Source organism: Aphelocoma coerulescens, chromosome 5, assembly GCF_041296385.1.
Source record: "Aphelocoma coerulescens isolate FSJ_1873_10779 chromosome 5, UR_Acoe_1.0, whole genome shotgun sequence".
Classification (NCBI taxonomy): Eukaryota; Metazoa; Chordata; class Aves; order Passeriformes; family Corvidae; genus Aphelocoma; species Aphelocoma coerulescens.
Genome location: NC_091019.1, coordinates 32,425,247 through 32,446,261, shown reverse-complemented (window position 1 = coordinate 32,446,261; position 21,015 = coordinate 32,425,247). Strand labels below are relative to the sequence as shown.

At 38.9% G+C, this 21,015-nt stretch overlaps 1 protein-coding gene across 4 annotated transcripts in view; it reads right to left on the bottom strand.

Annotated features, from left to right (window-relative positions):
* Positions 1-21,015, bottom strand: part of MAP3K9 (mitogen-activated protein kinase kinase kinase 9) — a 54,518-nt gene that overhangs the window by 11,501 nt on the left and 22,002 nt on the right. Inside the window, exons 3-6 of one of the 4 annotated variants that reach the window (XM_069017541.1) lie at positions 14,447-14,627; positions 7,070-7,218; positions 3,492-3,667; positions 572-812 (exon numbers count right to left, since the gene is read on the bottom strand). In XM_069017541.1, coding sequence (XP_068873642.1) covers positions 572-812; positions 3,492-3,667; positions 7,070-7,218; positions 14,447-14,627 — 747 coding nt within the window. The remainder of the gene's footprint in view (positions 1-571; positions 813-3,491; positions 3,668-7,069; positions 7,219-14,446; positions 14,628-21,015) is intronic. The other 3 variants (XM_069017543.1, XM_069017545.1, XM_069017544.1) reach the window with 3 other exon arrangements.

Below are 21,015 nucleotides of genomic sequence, written 5' to 3'. Positions count from 1 at the left end.
TTCTGCACATCACCATCTTCACTCTCAAGAGTGACTTCGTCAACACCTTACTAATATTTAACATTTCTTCCAGAAGGGTGGTATTGGAAGTCACTTGCATGTTAATAGGAGTTCACATATGAACTAACAATCTAGGTATTATAGTCTCACAGTTATCAATGTATTTTTGGTAATTTTTAGATTCCTACACCAAAAAAATCCAGTAGATTACAGTTTCTCCTGCAGCATTATGTAAAATATTCCCAGAGCATGAACCTCCATCATTTTCTATGTACTTCCTTTAAAAAGCTGATTATTTTGCGTATTAACATGTTAAACTGCAACCATATTTTTACAATAAACCATATACAGCCAATGACTAACAAACATGTAGCATCTCAAATTTACTTCTGGCCTTCACCTTGGGCAATGCTAGCCACAAGAGCATTAAATTTAGTTTATTGCTCCTGAAGAGGTATGTTTTTCCCAAAGTACATCAAATCCTTTCTAATGCGTAAGGGTCAGACGTAAGGAACTCTCAAACCTACAGGTTGCTCCCACTTCACCTGGCACAGCCTGACACGGCACCAACCTGAAGGCAAGCTGATATGATTGCCATCCTTTAACTTGAGCCGGTTCCTCTTGAACTTCCCCATGCGTTTCTTGACCCGAGGCTTCTCCTGACACAGCTGGTGGATGATGATGTTGAGCTCCCTTTCCAGGATGTCAATCTCACGTTCTGCCAGCTCTTGTTCCCGCCTTCTTAGCAGCTCCTCATGGTTCTTCTGTTCAACAGCAGCACGAGTCAGCTCTTCTTCCCATGTGCGAAGCTCCTGCAGGGAGATAAGAAAGTAGAAACAAAAGGCTACCTTGTGACCTGTGGGTTAAGACTAACACTACCTGTTCTGAAAGTACAGCTACAATGACTTGTGCTCACAGAACTGCTAACACCATTGGTTAAAGGCTCAGCTGAGAGCCAAAAACATTCCTCAAGGACTTCAATGCTTGCCATTCAAGGCCCCTCGTACCAGTATTAAAAATCAGACATAACCACCTGTGAGGCCACACCTGAAATCCTGTGTCAAATTCTAGGCTCTCCAGTACAAGACAAACATGGATATACCCGAGTGACACTGAACTGTGCCATAAATCAAGTCCCTCCTGATGGGAGAGAATTTACTGAAAGTCCTTGCAAGGAGTTTCAAAGATAAGCCGAGACTTTTCCTTTAGTTTCAATGCTTCCAGCTAGTTGTTTATTAAGTCTTATCAGAGGAACTGAGCTACTAGCATGACCCAGGTAACAGCATAGAAGACAGAAAAGCAGGAGTGAGCTCAATTATCAAGATTTACACAGCTTTAAAGATATTTTAACCAATAGTTACTAAAAATGTATATTATTTTCACTTTCCTACCAATTATTCAGTAACACAGGATGGAACTGCAGAATTTTCTATCCAATCATTCCAAACTTTTACTGCAGAACATGGAGTAGTAGAAGAAGGAGAAGAAGGTTTAGAGAACAACAACAATCCTCCATTTTGATATTTTTTACTCTTATCTATTTACTACAAAGAGAAGCCCAAAACCTCTAAATTTTTCACCCTGTGACAATCTTACATAGTAGTCTATCACCTAATTCACACCACTGTATTTTCTAGTTCTTGTCTGATTGTTGGTAATTTTTTCCAAGGTTGGAGGTTAAAACAGTGTTGTTCAGGGGGGTAAGAACCCTTAAAAACAGGCAGAGAAATATTCTCGGCACTCTGGGTTCCTACACGGAGAGATTCCAATGAAGGGCCATGAAGGTTGATTAGGAGACTGGAGCACCTCTCCTACGAGAAAGGGCTGAGAGATATGGGACTGCTCATCCTAGCACAGAGAAGGCTTGGGTGAAGTGAAGGAGGATCTTATCAGTGTATATAAAAACCTGAGGGAAGGGTGGCAAAAAGATAAAGCCAGGCTTCCTTCAGCAGTGCCCAGTGATAGAACAAGAGACAATGGGCACACACTGAAATACAGGGGACACCCTGTGAACACTTTTTTACTGCATTACTGAGCACTAGCACAGGTTGCCCAGAGAGGTTGTGGAGCCTTCCTCCTTGGGGACACTCAAAAGCCATCTGGACATGGTCCTGGCGAAGACGCATAAGGCAAACCTTTCAATCTATCCCTTGCTGACAAAATGAATTAACTGAAACTGTCCTTGAAATCCCAAAATCCCACTGCACTCCTTTCCTCTCACCAAAAGGACAAAAGAATTCAGCACTCAGAGTAATTTTCTTCAGCTGGCCAATTCCAGTGCAGAAGGTAAAAACTGAAGAATTCAAGTTAAACTTCAGACAGATAATCAGACAGATTTTAGTTTAGATGTTTTTAATAATGTCATTGTTACCTGGCTCATCACTGGGGAGATTGGTACATTTTACTCAATATAAAATTATTTCTCCATTGCTAAAGAGGAATACAGTACTCAGCCTGAGAGCAGTGTAGTTAGTATTGTTTGACTGTTTGTTCAAGTTTCTGGTTTTCAAAACCTGTTCCAACACAGTTATGCCATGGGACAACAGTAGCAAGGAAATGCCTATAAGTTCATTTATTTTTCCCAAAAGCCACTGTAATAGGTGAGTAGAAATGTTTTAAGTATTGTTGTAGAAGTTGACTTCTTTCCTCTGATCCAAAGTCTTCTTTTCCTTCTCTCTGCCTCCTAAACCCAACCTCTGAGCCCAAATCAAGGTGGTTGCTTATTAAGAGTTTACTTTCAGGCAAGAGAATGTGAACTTACAAATGTATTATTACGCCAGTGATTTTGCTGCAGTTTTTCTTACCAACAACTAAAGACAGTCTCTGTAAAGACCTTAAATTAGATGCAGTGAGCTGTGCTTTCTGCAAGTATGCTAGAAGAAAACTTCAGCTTTTTCACATCTCCTCTTCAAGGCTGTTGGTCATCATTCCTGTTATTCCTGCTAGCATTTTTGTTTCCTACTATTTACCCACATGGACTTCAATTATAGCAGTTACTGGATCCTTCCCCTGGTAGCACTCATGTTTATTAAAGTCTATGCATTTTGGTTGTGCTCAAAACCTTGAAAACACAAACCCAGCAGAACCAAAGCTGCAATGTTTACTAGAGTATATATGCTGAAACTACCCCTCCCACATCTCCTGTTAACAGCTTTCATTGGGTTTCTCAATTAAGATGGTAATAGTGAGACAGTTAACAAATGCACCAAACAATCAAGATAATTCATCACAGCAATTTGCACAGAGTATAATGGAAGCTCACTACAATATTAGAAAAAGCAGCAGCTCAGGATGTGGATATTTAATTTTCTTGTGATTCTACCCTTGTGCGCATCATAACCTGTCACTGATTCAGGGACTTAATACAAGCTCCAGTAAAGCACAGACAAAATTAGCTCTGGGATGCACTAAACAATAATCCCTGTTTGAACCATGAAATGGGGAAATTACAATCCAGAGAGCACAAGCAGGGAGCATTGTTCTCTACTTACCTTTTCTTTGGCTCTGAGCTGATCAAACATCTCTTGGATCTCTTGTTTCCAGTCTTCCTGCAGGGAGTGGAAGGAATCTTTGGGCATTTCAAAAAAACCAGACTCTTCTATGGCAGTAAGATGGTCTAGGATAGTGGCAAAGGAAGGTCGTGAGTGTGGATCAGGGTTCCAGCAATCTAGAACAGAACAAAGACAAGCAACTGTCAAGGATCTCTAAGTATGGAGGTCTGAGAGGCTGGGTAGTACTTTACTGATCCCCAGTGGCTAAGAGTGGCATACACACCATCTGTGTTACCCCATCTTTCCCACTGCCCACTTGCACTGACTAATGTCAAGTATGGAATTCATGCTTTCATGTTTATACGATATCCAACAGCACTTCAAATCTTGAACTACCTAATTATCTAGGTCTCTGGGTTCTATTGCAATAATATGTCAAGTAAAATACAGGCTTATTCATGGTACAGAAAGTTACATCTTACAGCATTTTTTAAAAATAACAAATAATTTCCTTAAATATTTTGCTTTAAGATGCATGTATGTGCTCACAGAGTAGATATACTATGCAGGGTTCTTGCAAACACTTATTTTATAATAGTTACACTGCAGAGTTAACAGCCATACTGCAGAAGGATGATATCTACCAGGGTTTTTTCTAATGCCAAACTCTAATACTAAGCTGAGTCATTATGAATCTTTTCTCAGAATGGAAAACCTCTCCTGCAAAGCAAACTGGGCATAACCTGAGTGAAAATAAGAGATTCAAGTAAATAATGACATCAAATAGTGCATTTAGAGTTTTCCTGTTTTTACAGGTCCTTTTTTACTATTTGAGAGAAAATTAATCAGACTTTTTGCTTTTAGGCAAAACCACAGATAAACAAGTTTATTTCATTTACAATCTAATGCAATTACTTAGCCAGTAACAGAGCTCTAAAAACACAGAACTGAAGGTAGCCATCTTACCACATAAGGCAACTCAATGAGCAACAGTACAAAAGGAAATGTTTTACAGCGAAGGGAACTGAACATTGAAAACAGAAACAGAAAATAATACAAAGTAACCCCTCAAGCTACAAACAATCCCCCAAACCATTATGTCAATATGTTTAACGACACTTTTGAATAGGAAATTCACACTCATTCAGTCCTCCCTCCTACTTCCCCCTCATTTCTACTCCAGCAGAAAACATCACTTTCTCATTCTATGTTGTCCTGTACCAGCACTTACACAGGTCCTTGTTCAACAAGTGTCCTTATTCTCTTTAGTACTGCTAGATGCCTGCACACCAAAATTCCAGAGCAAGCAAAGAGAAAAACTTAACATTCACGTGTATTTGTAAGGAACACACCTTTTCTGTATGAATGGAAGTAACTAACACATGGGTCTCTCTCATCATACAGCATTGCTCTGCATGGTCACTGGATTTATAAGACACACATTACTGCAGCACAAGACAAGAGTTATAAAAGCGTTCTAAAAGTTCTCTAGATGTTGAAGTCAGAAAAAAGGGAACATTCTTAAAATATCTGGTGATGTCCTAAAAGACATTCATTCATCAGTTTTGTGAACTGAAGTACACCAAGGGGCAGCTGTAATTAAAAATAAATATCACTTCACAAAACCTGTGCAACAGCCAAGGCTTGGCTCTGCAGGTCTTTCCTTCGATTTTATCGTTACTGAGATTTTGCATTTGGGAGCTTTGTTTTCAAAACTGTGGGTATCAAGCTGGAATGCATTTGTGTTTATAGCTTTCAATTTGCTTCTTTAGAGAACTGAGGATGTTAAAGAGTGCTCTGATGATCCCCTGCTGCTGGCCAATTAGTAGCAATGGGTGTTACAGCCCGACTGTCAGTGCCATAATCCCTGTCTCTTTACCTCAGGTTTTAAGCATGGCAAAGCAAACATGACCCAAAGTACAACAAAATGCTGCAACCAGCCAAATGCATGAATGAGCGAACAGAATAACTAGCAGGTGGCCCGTGGCTTTTATTTTCCCAGGCCTAGATCAGCCATTATTTGCACTAATGAGGACAGTTGTAACATATAACTCTTTTCTGTGAAGAGCAAAAGTTCAGCTTTGTTGTCTCAGTGAAGACCACCATGGCAGTAATTCAAAAGTAAAAGCAGCATTAGGGAAACAAGAGTTCACCCAAGATGGGAAACAGCCTTTTGAAAGACAGTTTTGGTGAAGGGGCAGAAAGTAATTGGGGTTTTTTGTTCTCGCCTTCGCCCTGCACATGGAGAAGCCAAGTGTTCCAAAGCCACGTGGGCGCTCACCCCTGTGCTGCTGGGTTCAAGCCCTGGCCATATGTCTCTACATAACTTTCCCAATAGAGGGCATTATTTTTAAATACTCACTCATAGTTAAGAAATCCAGAGTCCTTGCTTTAGGGAAGCATGTCAAAATGAACTACCTGAGCATAACACAGAGCTGGTAGTTCCATCAACTCTCTCAGTGCAGTTTCTCACTTTACACTGCCTCCAAGCTACTCTACCTGCAACTGTACTGCTGTTTACTATCCAGTAGGATGTTTCTTTTTTAGTAGAACATACATGAAATTTTTTACTTTACCTTAACTGAAGCTTGTAACCTAAAGAAGAGACCAGAGAAATGTAAAAGTATTCCAAAAACAGAGAAATCCATCAGAAACATCTTCTTCATGACTCATACCCCTTTCCTGAGGCTAAAAGCACCACCAGAGGCCACAGAATATCAGTTCTATGTTGAGACTCATTCTTTGCTCACCAAGACTATAAACCAAGTTTGATTTCTCTTTACCTCTGTTTTCCTTTCTGCCAGATAGGTATAAAAATGTTTATATAAACACTTGGAAATCCTTGGGAAGAGGGACACTGACAAAAGTACTGAAGAGAGAGGGGGGGAGAGAGGGAGGGAGAAACAACTGAAGCTCAGGACACATGAAAGTAGTTGCAATGGCCAGCAGACCAGGTCACATAAGCACACCTGAAAGCTACCTCACAGAATCCTTTCTAATAACTACAGCAGCTCTGATGACTAACTCCTATATTTCTTTCAGATTTTCTCCTATATTTCTGTAGCCCTCCTTGGGCACTAACTACCTCCACAGGCAAAGCAGGAAATCACATCATTCTGACTGAAAATATGGGTTGTTTTGGAATGGCAAAGCCACATTTAAACCGTCTCCCTGAAGTATCAGTAGGACAAAGTTTTGTTTCAAACCAATCTGACATTACCTAGCAAGATGTTCGACCTATGAATTTAAAAATAAGTTAAAGCCTTCAAACTAGACCAAAATAAGTGAAGTTTTGGTGTTGGTGAGTCTTCACTACTAGAAAACAAGCTAAGTGATGACAGCAATAGCCCCCATTTTCCTATAAAGCCAGTTGATAAAAAATCTCTTCCACTACTCTGGTAGTAGAGTGGCTGTCACAGCACACTACCAGCCAGGCCTGGCTCCCACAATAACCTGCAGCACTGAATAAAGCCACTGGAAAAATCTGTGTTCTTAGGTAACAAAACCAACACAAAGAGGCCATGCTCAACAGCACTCTAGAAACAGCACAAACCACACTCACACCACAGCTGGCTTACCTTCCATGAGTTTGGCAAAAGGCTCAGGACATGTGGAAGGGATTGGAAGGGCAAGCTTATTCATGGCAACACCATATGCTACTGCAAGACCATCAATTCCTCGGAATGGTACTTCTCCCGTTAGCAGTTCCCAAAGCAGCACACCATAACTAGCGGGAAGGAAACAAAATAGAGAACAGGAGTTTGACTTTAACACAGTCTTTGTTAAGCAACAAGATACCTGAATCTGTGAGTTTGGTACCCTAAAGAAATTGCAGTTTTCAGAACAAGCTTATAATGACTGCCAAGCTGGTGATCTGCCTTATTTTGCCTGCTTTTTTTAGTAAGTCTGAAATAAGATGACATTTTCACCTTTTAGGCAAAAATAATTTTCTCTCTGAAAACTGGGAATAATCTGAAAACCGTAAATCTTCTAATTTAGCTTCAAAACAGAAGCTCTGAAAACACCCAAAAATATGAAAAAGGCTTGTTTGGCAGTTTGTGATTTCTAAAAATAAGTCAAAAATACTTCTTTAGAATTAAGCTGTTCTTAAGATGTTCTACAAAATACTACCTATGAAGTTATGGAAATAGTTCCAGGAGTGTTCTCCCCCAAAGTATATAAGGAAAAACATAACCTCAGAATATTTTTTCTGCTTCTAGGAAACCCAAAACAGAAACCGCTCCTTCATACTCAGTGACCTGACAGTTTTTTCTTCCATTGATCTCTTACTTTCTTCTGAACACATTTACCATCCACTATATTCTGTGGTAGTGAACTCCACAAATTTAATGATGCACTGCCAAAAAATACTTTCATGTATGTGTTTGGAGCTTGTCACTTGGTAATTTCATTGGCTTCCCTGTAGTTCTTTCAATACAGGAAAGAGTAAACATATGTTCCCTATTAGCTCCTTCTATGCCATCCATGATTTCACAGGCTCCTACACATCCTGCCTAAATCATCTTCTTTCCAGACCCCCAAATCCTAATCTAGATAAGTCCTAATCTAGTTACTATCCTGAACACAAGCCATTTTATATCTTCCATTAACCTTGACATCTTCTGTTAGAATGAGCAAAATCACGAAGTTTTAAAGATATGGGGAGAGGCACAAGCAGTATTGCTTCTTTTCTTTCTTTCCTATTAAATTTTCATTTGCCAGTTGCCTCACTCTTTATAAAATGAGCTAAGTTATGCATAGTAGCTCCAATGTGTTTTTACTGAACCACAATAGTGAAATTTAGAGCCCATATGAAATTCTCCCATGGGTACTACTTTGTATTTATTACCACTACCATCTATTTTATCACTCATTATAGTAAAACTTTTCCTCATCTCTCTGCAGTAGATTAATCTTTCTTATCCTGAATAACTTGGTTATCATCAACCATGCTACCTAACCACTTACTGGTTTTTTCAAATCACTTATGATTGTGTTGAACACAGAATTCCCCACCAAGAAAACTAATTTATTCCTCTAGTAATTAAGAACTGATTAAATGACAAGAAAAATACTTGCACTCCTTTCTCACATCAATTTAGTTTATTTAAAAGCTTATGATGAAAGATTTTGCTTAAAGTCTTTATAAATCCAAATATAGTATAAGCAATCTCACCACTTATCCACATAGTCAATATCTCCTTAAAGCATTTTCGCTTTTCATAAGGCATTACATTTTCTTCTACAAAAGCTGACTCTTCCCCAGCTGTGCTCACATGTCCACCAGCTCCCTGCTCTTTAGGGCTGTTTCTACCATTTAGAAGAACTCAAAATCATACTTGCTAATCCGCAGGAAGCTCTTTTAAGACCTGCCACCATGTCTGCTGCCTTCCATTTCTCTGGTACTATAGCAGCTTTAAGCAACAGATTACACAGCACAGCCATTAACTCAGCTGACTCTCATGCTCTTGTTGAAATCTTGGGTGTTACTGCAAATCTCAGGAAACGTTACTGCTCATTTTATCAGTCAGTTTTAACACCTGTGTGAACTTTACTTCAGTAAGATTTGTCTTCCAGGCTTGACTCCCTTAAAGGGAAACTTTCAGCTTAAAATGCCTCTCTTTGCTCTATTCTAGCAGACACAAGTCACTGATCTTTTTTTCTAGTATAGCCTCATCTTCTTTGCACTCTTACATTTTGCTCTCCTCTGGACTGTATGTTCTCCTGCAGGGTTCTCACCTGTGCTGCATTTGAAAGCAAGTGATTCAGTTTTATGCTTTAAGAAGACTTTCCTCAAAACCCTTGTATCTTCTTTGTTTTATGTTCAACTTGCCAGAGCTCAAGTCCATGCATAATTTTCCTCATTTGGATACAGACTGAGCTTTTAAAAATATGTCTTTCAGTAGCCTTTTTCACATTGTCTTTTTCATTCTTCTAAAGGCTTTCCCATAGATTCACTCAGAGCTTAAACAGTGTCCTTAAAAGATATCCATGTTGCGTGTTCCCCTTTTGTTGTTTTTACACAAAATTCCCAAGGTCAGTAATGTTGAGATTAAACGCTACTGTAATGGATTAATTTTTCTTAATTGTGCTTGCAAAGATATAAAATCTAAGTTACATACATTTAGACCATGTCATACTGTACAACCTTGAAGGCCTCCTAAGCACACTTGAAGATGGAATGAAAAATCGCTTCTCTTCCTACAAGCTCCTTAAATAGCTGCTCCATGAAACAGTCTGAAGCTAAAATATTAAGCTTTTTTTGTTTCAAATCAGCCGTTTCCCTATCCTTTTGGGAGTACATTATCACAACCTGTACTCTTGCAATCTCCCTTCCACTACACCTTTAACATTCACTGTAACTGCTGCTACCTTAGATGGACATCCTTAACAGCACTTTTCCCACTTAGATACAGGATTTTAGTCACTAAAGATCCAACCTTTGCTGCTAACACAGCTATTTTACTTTATTAAGCAGAATATAACATTTTTTGACCGACACGATCTTTTGCTTTTTTCCTATGTAATTCATACTCTTGATATTATCATTTATTATTTCTTACTGTCTCAAGAGCATTATTTGAAAAAAAATAAATTAAGAGTCTAAGGAGTTCCCATTTTCTTTTTGGCCTTCTAGGATTTATAAAACACTCAAAGAAAATGAAAACTGGGCTGAATGTATATTTGAACTGTCTAAATCTGATTGATCATTCGTGTTACTCTTCAGTTTGGATATGACTGTTGATAGCAAAAGGTAGTAAAATCTACCAAAGAGTTGTATTATTACTTTAACACTAGTACTGGATAAATCACTACTGATTAGCTCAAAGCACTTCTTCTGCAGGGTAATTTTTAAAGGAAAAAGGAATAGACAGATTGCTGTTTCTTCTAATGTGACACTAGAAGTGTATATTGCAGGAAAGGTCATTTTGCTTCTGACAAAGCTCAATGCCGCCACACCTACAGCTCATTGCTGAGAATACTGCTTCCACAGAACTAGGGAATACTGCTTTTTGGCACTTGAACAATAATCCCAAGTGAATAAACACCAAGAGAGGTGCTGAACACAGTGTTTTCTATTAACTCTCAAGCAGAAGACTGGCAAGTACAAAGGAAAAAGCCAGAGTCAGAAGACTTCTACAAAAAAAAAAAAAAGGCATAGAAAGAAAGAAACAAGGGCCTCTACTCATTCTCAATGGGGAGAAAGAAGAAGTGATCAAATTCATTTATTTTTCCAGCACCTAGTAGTAATTTTTGGACTTCAATTATGAAATGAACCATGTGACACAACCCATGCATCCCAGTCAACTGACACTTGTGTGAATAATTAACCATCTTTCAGTGATCCAGTAATCCCTTAAGCCATTTAACATCAGGTTCAATCCTACACACTGGATTTTCAGGGCGAGGGAGGCTGGAGGTCTGCAGGATTTCACATGTGATTTTGCCACCTCCCTTGTTAGTCTGTGAACTTTTAAAAAACAACTATTTTTTTTCTCACTGGTACTGTTACATGGCATTTGTGCCATAAGCTTCTCTTATCCATTTCTCCAGGTTCAACACTTACCATGAGGAAGGAATTATCAGCCCAACAAGGAGATCTCAGTTCCAAAAGAAAATAGAACATTACTTTTGTTCAGTAAAAACCACCCAAACTTCATCACATTTTTATGGCTATTAACAGCTGGCATTTTGCCATGTTAATGAACTGGCAGCTCCAGAGATGACCTCTCCTGCCCATTTCACATCAATCAGTTGCATGTGCTTCTCCTAGGCGAGTTTCTGCTAATATTGCTAGTCAGCACTTATCTGCCAGGTACTAAAGTCTTGCCAGTGCTTCATTACACACAGAAGACTACAGAAGCCTACAAGTGGTCAGTTGTGGATGAAAGTGCTTGACCAACACCTGATTAAAACAAAATATTCTAATGACTGAAGTTTCTACACCCAGCACTGAATGCCTGAAACGTCCTGATCTGCTAATCTGATGGTTTTAGCTAGAGCTGGTATTCCATTCCTAAATGGAAATTAAATTCTCAATTATTTCACTGGTCTCAGAGTAGATGTAACTTAAAAACATCTAAATTAAGGAACATAGAGAACTCAGATGAAGGTTGCATGGTGCCTTTATATTCCAGATACCAATACTACTGACAATATGACTGTCTTTCAAGCAGTACAAGTAAAAAATGAAGTGTGTAGCAAACAAGAAGTATATTTAAACAGTCAAATGACAGGAAAATTTTATTTATATGCCTACTAACATTAGCTAGCAGTACAGTACTGAATAAGCTGCAACATCCATGCTTCTACTTTACCCCTGTAAATCCAAAGCAAATACAAACACATAAGCAGATTTACAGGAACTGACTTACTGAAATAAAACTGTAGTTTTGTTGTCCTCTGTGCAATATAAGCACAAAGTTACTACTGTATATCTAGAGCTTGTGGATATGGCACAGTAAAATTCACAGCAACAAGTTTTCACCAGCAAGATTTACTAAGTACTGGTACTATGAACAAGCTTCACAGTGGCCCAGACCCTGGTGACAAACACCATGTGTGGCCATTCCTCACTCTTTTTAAGTTCTTTGCCAACCCTACTCTAGAGTAAACAGATAGAGCTTTTTAAATGGAGCTTGAAACATGTTTTGAAAAGATGAGGCAGCAGTTAGTTATAATAAGACTGACTCAGGAAATTTCAGTCCTAGCATGCATCTTTTTCCGCATCTTCTTCACCTGTTGGTGCAGCAAGAACACAAGGAGAACAAGATTCTTGTTCAAAGGCTGGGAAACAGTTCAGCCAGCAGTATTATTCTAATAAGCTTTAAAGAAAAGGTGTTGAAATAAAAGGGTTTGTGAACATTAGAGACAGTTCTGTTGATGATGCATAGACTAACTGGAAGGTTGTCAGGCAAAAAACCCCCTATGACTCCAGTGATTAACTAAGTGGTTGAACTGGACAAGAGGAGGGGCAAGTCTAATAGGATAAAAAAGTTCATCCTGTTAAGAATTTCAGGTTGCATCCTTGGGTGGGGACAGGATTTATTATACAAGTCTATGACTGCTTTTGTAAAATCTAGGGCTTAGAATCATTGACAGGCTAGTAGTGATTGCACTGGCGAGCATTTGTCCTCTGCATACATGTTCTTTGCAGCTTGCTTAACTACGAATAAAGAGGTTTTAGCCACCAGAAAGAAAAGGCTTATTCAAAGACAGTTGTCTTAATGGTGATGACTCTCTGTTTAAGGGAGAGTATTACGAGGAACTCAACGTGTTTTCAAGAGAAGACTGGTAACTAACAAGAGAAAGTGATGAAGGAATCTCAAAAGTAGAAATAAAGTATTCTGAAAAACAAACAAATAATTTAAGTTATTTAGAGTCCTTAAATCCTGAAGTGATTCACAGTCCTTAAGTCAATGACCAAACTTTTGCACAGGTATAGAAGGCACTTGTGCTACCTTCATGAAAATCACCAACTGACTGAATAATTCTTAACTTTTAAAAAATGAATTCATACTGGTATAGAACATCTACTGATCTGTTCATAGCATGCCTGGATTAGTAAAGTTAGAGTAAAACGGTTCCCCCTTTCCCTAAGGTTACCCTTAAAGGCCCTTCCTAGCACTGTTTCAGAGAACAGCAAGTCTAGATTTTAGCTTGACAAGCTGTGTACAAACCAGTACTATCATTATGTGCACAGAAAAGGTGCACATCCTTAAGATTTTCATTTCTGCCAGACTTCACTCCAAATAAAAGCCTGGTTCTTGCTCAGTTTGTCTCAGATTAACTATAGAGGCTACCACATTTAATTACAGAGTCAGAATATTATCCACACTATTAGTGTGCAAAATACAAGTTCACAGATTAATCACAAGGCAACACATTATCTATTCAGCAAAACTGGACAAGGAAAATTAAAATCCCCACACCAAATATCTGCCCTAACAGCCAGACAAGCCTACCATCTGGGCTATTTCTTTATCCTGACAGGTTTTACAGCATGCACTCACTTGGGCAAGAGCATTAGTGGCCAGCGAGAGAATCTTACTGCTCTAAAGACAAAACCCTGACATTTCAACACCTTTTTCTCCACAGGAAAACCAAAATTCTCTCTATTTCATCTGTTTCAGATATTCAGTACTAATTCTAAGTCATCCAGCATCCAGAAAAGTTGCCGTCCTAGAGCTATTTACTGAATTCTATATTTACCAATCCACTTAATCATGGTATTCAAAGTCAGTTTCTGGAAGGATACGGGCCAACCCTTACACTCCTCCCCACCAAATTACCTCATTCACAAAAATCCCAGCGCATGAATGAAAAACACAATACATACATGCTAGTTACTATTTATGGATTACATACTCAGATGGACCCAGATATGAGATCTACCATCTCTTTCACATATCTACTATGTGAAAGATTAGAAGGGTAGAAATAATTAATAAAATTATTATTAAAGCGAAAAATATAGTATTTGGATTGAAACAGGATGAGGAATTCAATTAAGTACAGTGTACACATACATCAGTGACAGATTGCTACCAAATCAAAATATCTCAAAATTATCTTGTTGGTAAAACAGTAAAAAAATAAAGTAATTCTCAGATTGTATTATGGCCTTTGATTATGTCAACCAATAGCCAAATAAGCACAAAAAGTTTGGTTTAGATAAAGCAGAGGGGATTTGGATTATGAATCCCAGAATAATCTGAATGAAAATTTACAGAACAACAAAAGTTAGGAGGCAGGCAGTAGGCTGGTCCACCACTTACTTTCTACAGTAACAGTAAGTCTGAGATAAGTCTGACAGATGGAAAGCTGGTAGATAAAGTGTTCTTAAGACCTGAATTTTAATATTTGGTTCACCATTACTCATTCTTACACATGAGAGGTTTCCTGGAAGGTCTAGTTACTCTTTAGCATCCAATCACTTAATGCCAAATCAATACCTCCAAACATCGCTGCCTTTGGAGAACATGGAAGAGCGGATGACCTCAGGAGCCATCCAGGCATATGTCCCAGCTGCGCTCATTTTGGTAGTTTTATGCCATTCCCTGGCCAAGCCGAAATCCGTGATCTTCAACATCTTGTTGCTCAGATCTCCATTTTCCACCTTTTCGAGTATCAGTACTGGAGAAAAGGGAGGGGGGGAATAAAAGGTATGCAGAGTAAAGCTAGTATTTATGAAAAAAAGATTCTCCTGGAGAATCCCCAAATTTCAAGATTTTCCCTGACTTTTCATTATTCAAACATACCATACCCTGTTACAGGTTATTTCAGGCTGATCCCTTCATCTGACAACTGAACAGTTCTCTAGCAAATAACTTCAAATTTAACCAAAGTACCAAGCCCCACAGAACAAATACGTAATAACATAATTATTTAATATAGTGCCTAGTGTCATTCTGTATAATAATGCTAAGAGGAAGTGAACCACTGTAACTTCTAGAAATCCAGATAAGGGAAGACATTTCCTAATTAATCCTCTCTCAGCAAGCCAGTAATAGCATCTTTTTCTTGAACTGCTTAGAGGACTTTTTTTAAAAAAATCCAGCTACACACACAGGCAGGATATACCCTTCATGTAAATGTGTTAGGAGTAGAAGCTCTATGCACAAATTTCTTTTAAATGACTGCTAAAAAATATATTTATGATCAGTAATAACATTCCCAATTCCAGAATTCATATATACCCCCACAGAATCCCTCCCCCCATCATTATTAAACTACTTTTTTCTGCCCTGTTTCAGTGGCAAAGGAGTCCATACCCAAGAACTTTAAAAATACCTTGAGGCAGAACTCAAGAATGCTGTGATATAAGACATTTTCCTCTGTAGCCAGGAATTTGTACTGTTACACCACCGAGTGTAAACCAGACCCCACAAGTATGCACTCTGCTTTAGCAGCATCTCATTATCCTCCTTCTTTATCTTAGTGCAAAGTGACCAAACTTTGCACTAAGCAATGTAACAAAGCAACAGAATATGAGGGCACTAAACTTCCATAACTAATGTAACCATAAGACCCCGAAATGATTTTCAGCCACTTTGTAAAGCACCGCGAAGAAAAAAATATTTGTATTACTATTATTCTAAAGACTTCCTATCAAAAATCATCAAGCCAGTTACACACCATCATTATGCAGCTACTCCGTTTTTAATGTCATTACAGACACTACAGACAGAGGTTCTTAGAAAACATGAGAATGTTTTTTCCTTTTTCTCTGGATAAATCAATTGCAAAATAACCAAAAAAAACCCATAACCAAACAATTGTGGATCATAAAACAAACCTATGAAAGGCAAACATGCTGCAAAAATTACAGAACATATAAAAATCATCTTCAGGACCATTTTCAACAGTCCATGAAAAGACTCAAATGTCAGCCTCAAGCTAACACAGATTTTTTTTTTTTTTTTTTTTTTTTTTTTTTAGTGGGGGACTATCATTCCTTCCAATAATCAAAATGGGGTTTCCTACCAAATAAAAAATAAGTGTTATTTGAACCCTTCTACCTACTAAGTAACACACATTTACAATGTTTAAAAACTGCTTTTAGTTTAGTAATAGAGTTAAAGAAATTGTTCTTTGAAAATTTAAAAAAAATCAGTTACCCCTTTACAAGGCTTCAGAATTCTCAAAATGCTACTCCAAATATTTTTTGTGGGACAACTCAAGGTGTGAAGAAACTACACCTGTGGTTAAGCTCCTGGTTCTTGCTTCTTTTGCAAAATTTTTTCTAACGTGCTCCATTTCCTAATTACAGAGAAAAGAGATTGAGGCCTAGAGTTACCGTTCTCTTCATTTTGGCAAAAGCATGTGCATTTTTAGAGCAATACTTCGGTGCACAACAGAGCCACCACAAGAAACCAAGGTACAAAAGGTGCCTTCCTTGGGCCTTTTCTTCAAGTAAGTCTAACTTTTCTACTTCTTTCTAGCAGATGAAGAAGTGCTAAAAGAAATTGCTAGCAAGTCACTCATTGACTGCAAAGTGAAAAGCTTCCTAGAACATACATAGTGCTTCTTTTTCTAGCTTGTATCCATTCTGCCTAAAGATCTGGCAGGATAACTAAATCTAATTTTAAATTTAAATGCAGTAATATAGAGATGCACAGTGATGTTGTAAAGTTAAACTTTGAGACAAGAAAGTATGGGTTTGGGAGGGGTTGGGGGTTTTTTTGCTTCCCTCCATAATCACAATGAGGAACAAACAAATTTATTGTTCACAGATCATATTCTGTCTGAATGAGCTCAACAGCAGGACAGAGCACCATATATCACATTCTTTGTACATACCTTACTGGTAAGAGGATATTTAAATCTAATTACCTTGATTTGTATTAAGTTCTAACAAAATAATTAGTACTTACATAGGTATTTTGTATCCAGAACTTGTTCTTTGCTCAGATGCAGGGTAGTAAGAAAAATTACCATGACAAAAGACCACAGAGAAGGGCAACAAAAGAGACTCATTTATTGCAAGTCCTTGATTCCTTATTTACATCCTTGGCTCCTTTTCTATTTCCTTGTAATAATTGCTTGGGATAGTAATCTTGCAATCCAAATTTTTCAAAATTAGTTTTAAGAATGGTTAGTCTTTCCAGCATCTGTTTCAGTTCCCTTTATTGTATTATTCAGTATCAACAGGCTCACTTGTAACTGCCAGGAGTCTCCCTCGCCCATCTGTCAGATTTTCAAACCAAAAACCTTGACTCCCCCCTCTTGTGTTTGCTTGAATTTCAATGAAGAATAGGTGAAATATGAATTCATTTCAGTTTCCTCTTTAAAAAAAAAAATCCCTTTTGCAGAGAACACACAGAAGGTTGCTAGGACACTGCAAATGCATTTTGCTTATGCTAATCAACATGGTCTCATTTGCTTCTGAGTTTTACCTACAATCATTTATTATTGCACCTTGTTTAATATTCTCAGTGCAAGTCCTCTCTTGCAAGTATTACTTCTGCACTCATATTAGTCTACAACAAAACAAACAAGACACATGAAACACAAACAAGTAACATACTCCCTACACTTACAGAGTTAATGTACCTTTCCCTCTTTTAACAGATTTGAGACTGAGCTAACACTAGCCAGACAATCAACATCTGGCCCAACTGTATTGAGTCTGCATGGCCAGGTTTTGGTAGTGGGAGGGGTGGAAGATGCTAGAAGCTTTCCCAATGTCCAGCAGAGCCAATCCCTGGTGGCTCCAAGATGGATGTGCTGCTGGCCAAGGGTGGGCCAACCAGAAGTGATGGTAACACCTTTGTGACAACATATTTCAGAAGAATAAAAAAAAAAACCAGTTATCATGCAGAATATAATTGCATCAAGAGAAGAATGAAGTGAGAGTATGTGAGAGGAACAACTCTGGAGACACCAACATCAGTGCAGAAGGAAGAGGAAGAGGTGCTCCAGGCACCGGAGCCGAGCTTTCTCTGCAGTCCATGGTGCAGACCATGGTGAAGCAGCAGTGCCCCTGCGGCCCAGGGAGGACCACACAGATGCAGAGATCCACCTGCAGCCCATGGAAGAGACCCACACCAGAGCAGGTGGATGCCTGAGAGGAGGCTGTGACCCTGTGAAAGGCTCACACTGAACAGAGGTTTCCTGGCAAGACTTGGGACCACATGGCGGACCACTGTTGGAGCAGGCTGTGCCTGAAGGACTGTACCCCATGAGGGAAAAGTGCAGGAAGAGTGACCCATGTTGCGGCAGTTTGTGGAGTTTGTTGCCCATGGGATAGATTCATGCTGGGGAAGTCCATGGAGAACTGTCTCCCATGGGAGGGACCCCACACTAGGGCAGGGGAAGGACTCCTCTCCCCAAGCAGAAGTAGGAACAACGTGTGATGAACTGACCATAACCACCATTCCCTGTCTCCTTGCACTGGTGGGGGAAGGAAGTAGAGCTGGGAAGGAGGGAAGGTGTCTTTCTCAAGATCTTTTACTTCTCATTATCTTGCCCTGATTTTTTTGCTAATAAATTAAATTAACTCTAATTCAAGTCTGGTTTTGCCTGTGATGGCATTTGATGACTGATCTCTCCTGGTCCTCATTGCAACTCATGAACCCTTTATTGTATTTTCTCTCCCCTGTGCAGGTGCAGAGGGGAGTGACAGAGGGACTTTGGTGGGTTGCTGGAATCCAGCCAGGGTAAGAAACAAGTTCAGGCACAAATATAAAGCACTTACGCCAAAACACAGCTAATATATCAAGGAAGTAAATCTCATTCTTGTCTGCTGATTTTAAAGATCTGCACATGATACAGAGGTTTAAAAGAGGTAGAAAATTTAATAGAAAATTTTTCACATTCCCAGCCTTCAAAAGAGAGACTGTTTGGCAGGAAAGACACTGAACCTAGTTTGCAAGCAACCAAGGAAGAATATCCAAACCAGCAGGAACATGAAGAATGTGTCAGCTTGTTAGGGGTGGATCAGCCTTTCCCCGTTTCAGCAAGGCCCATGTAAAAAATCTCTTCCTGTGTGCGCGCATAGAGCCAGCCAAGTTGTAGATGAAGGTCTGCTATGTACTACTGCTCCTCTTTTTCCTCTGTAGCACAGGTTAAAAGCTGATCTTAAGTAGCATGGTAGGAGCCAACCAGCAGTGTGCAAAGGGGACTGGTGAAGCAAATCAGATATTACAAACACATTCAGACAGCTTTCAGCATCCAAATGCTGCAGATAAACAACTTAATACAGCACATCACCATGCTCTTTGCATACTGCAAGTGCAAAGGAAAGCATGGTGGCTTAAAGTAACATGAAAATAGTTAGCAACCTTCAGTGAAGCATACCATGCATGCGTGCCCTTACTGGAGTAATAATCCATTCGTGCTCACATATGCTTTCATGTATTCCTGAAGGACTTGGAACTTGTCCTCTAGAAAATAAACGTTTGACAATGAGAAATTAATTACAGCTCACAGAAATTCTGTCCAGCAGGACAGCTTTTCCATATCTCCACATGTCCCAGTGTAGAATGAATATGATCAAACTTGCCTTAGTATCTCTCACCAAGACCTTCCCTAGATCAGGCAGTCATCCAGATACAGATACATATGATTTAGCTGTGTAATTTAAACCACTAAGAGTGTACTAAGAACTCTATCACCACATGGACTTTCAAGAGTCATTACTGACCCTTGATTTGACCCCAATGTTTTATTCCTTGAGAGCCAGGCAGACTGCAAGTGCTGAAAGACAACAGTCAATCAAGGCATGTTAGAGAGCTGAGATATAAAGGTAAAAATTAAGCACTGGGCCTCCTCTTATCTAGGTTATGATGAATACCAGTCTTTTTTGTTTGAAATGAAAATGTCTACTGAGCTTCCTCCATATTGGCAAAGAACATCTTTGGTGCCCTACAAGAAGCATCAAGGTATTTTCCTATCAGATTCTTGCGAAAAATTTCCTAACTTGTCATTGTTACATTTTCAGTACTTTTTGATAGAGGTTTCCATCTGTATGATGCTTGGGCTTCTGCTCTGTCCAAAACAAGCTGCAGTAACAAAGAGGAAAGGCAACATTGCATGGCATGCCAGTTTCAATCTGTAGGAAGAGTGACAGGGTGTAAACTCTGTCAATGCTGGTACCATTAGAGATGGTTTCTTAGTATGGAAGAGCAAGAATGGATGATGTACCCAGGATCCTCTTATGCTTGTTTGTGATTTGAGCTAGCAGCTTTTCTAGCAGAGTTGAAAGCAATAGAAACCAACTTCTTGAGGTCAGGTGAAGCCGATTTACCTTTCCCATTATTAGTATCATTCTGTATGTGCATTAATAGCTAGCAGGCTTTCCACAGATTCCCACATCAGTCTTACCTAAAGTCATTAAGCCTGTAGAAGCATCCAGATCCTAGTGTTAACAGATCCCAAAGCGTGTGATTTTCAGTTTCATGTCACAGTTGTGTATCAGTGGCTTCAAGAAGAATGAGGGTTTCTTTTCTAGAGCCAGGGCCAACTTAGATGCTTTTGTTGCTTAAACAAAGATTTGTACTGAAAACAAACATCATAGGAACAGATCCACCGAAGTACAACTGACACAACGTTACCTGACACTGAGTCAGCTCTTCCTCCTGTTCCACCGAATTCCTAATTATTATGCTTCACTAGAAAGACAAAAAACATCTGCCTTAATATTCAAAGCAATACAAAAACCAACTTGGTTAAGATTTCTAAAATGCCATCATATCCTTCAGCCTTTACGTAGTTCCTGCTGCTGGATCTTCTGTCTCATCATCACAAGCCATTATGGAGATAGATGCCTTTCAGAAGGAGAAATCCCTGCAGTGAAAATACTGAAACCTGCAGATTTAAAATTTTGTTATTAAGGACACAGTGTACTGTACCAAAACCACTGATTAGTTCTAAGTGGCAAAACAGAGGACCAAATGATCAAATGAACTCTGAAAGAAAACAAACTGAAGTTACAAAACTTAACAGATTAAATGCTAGCCGAGTTACAACTTTGCCATAAATTATCAGATTAAACTACAGAACGGTTGCCCTGTAGGCAAGT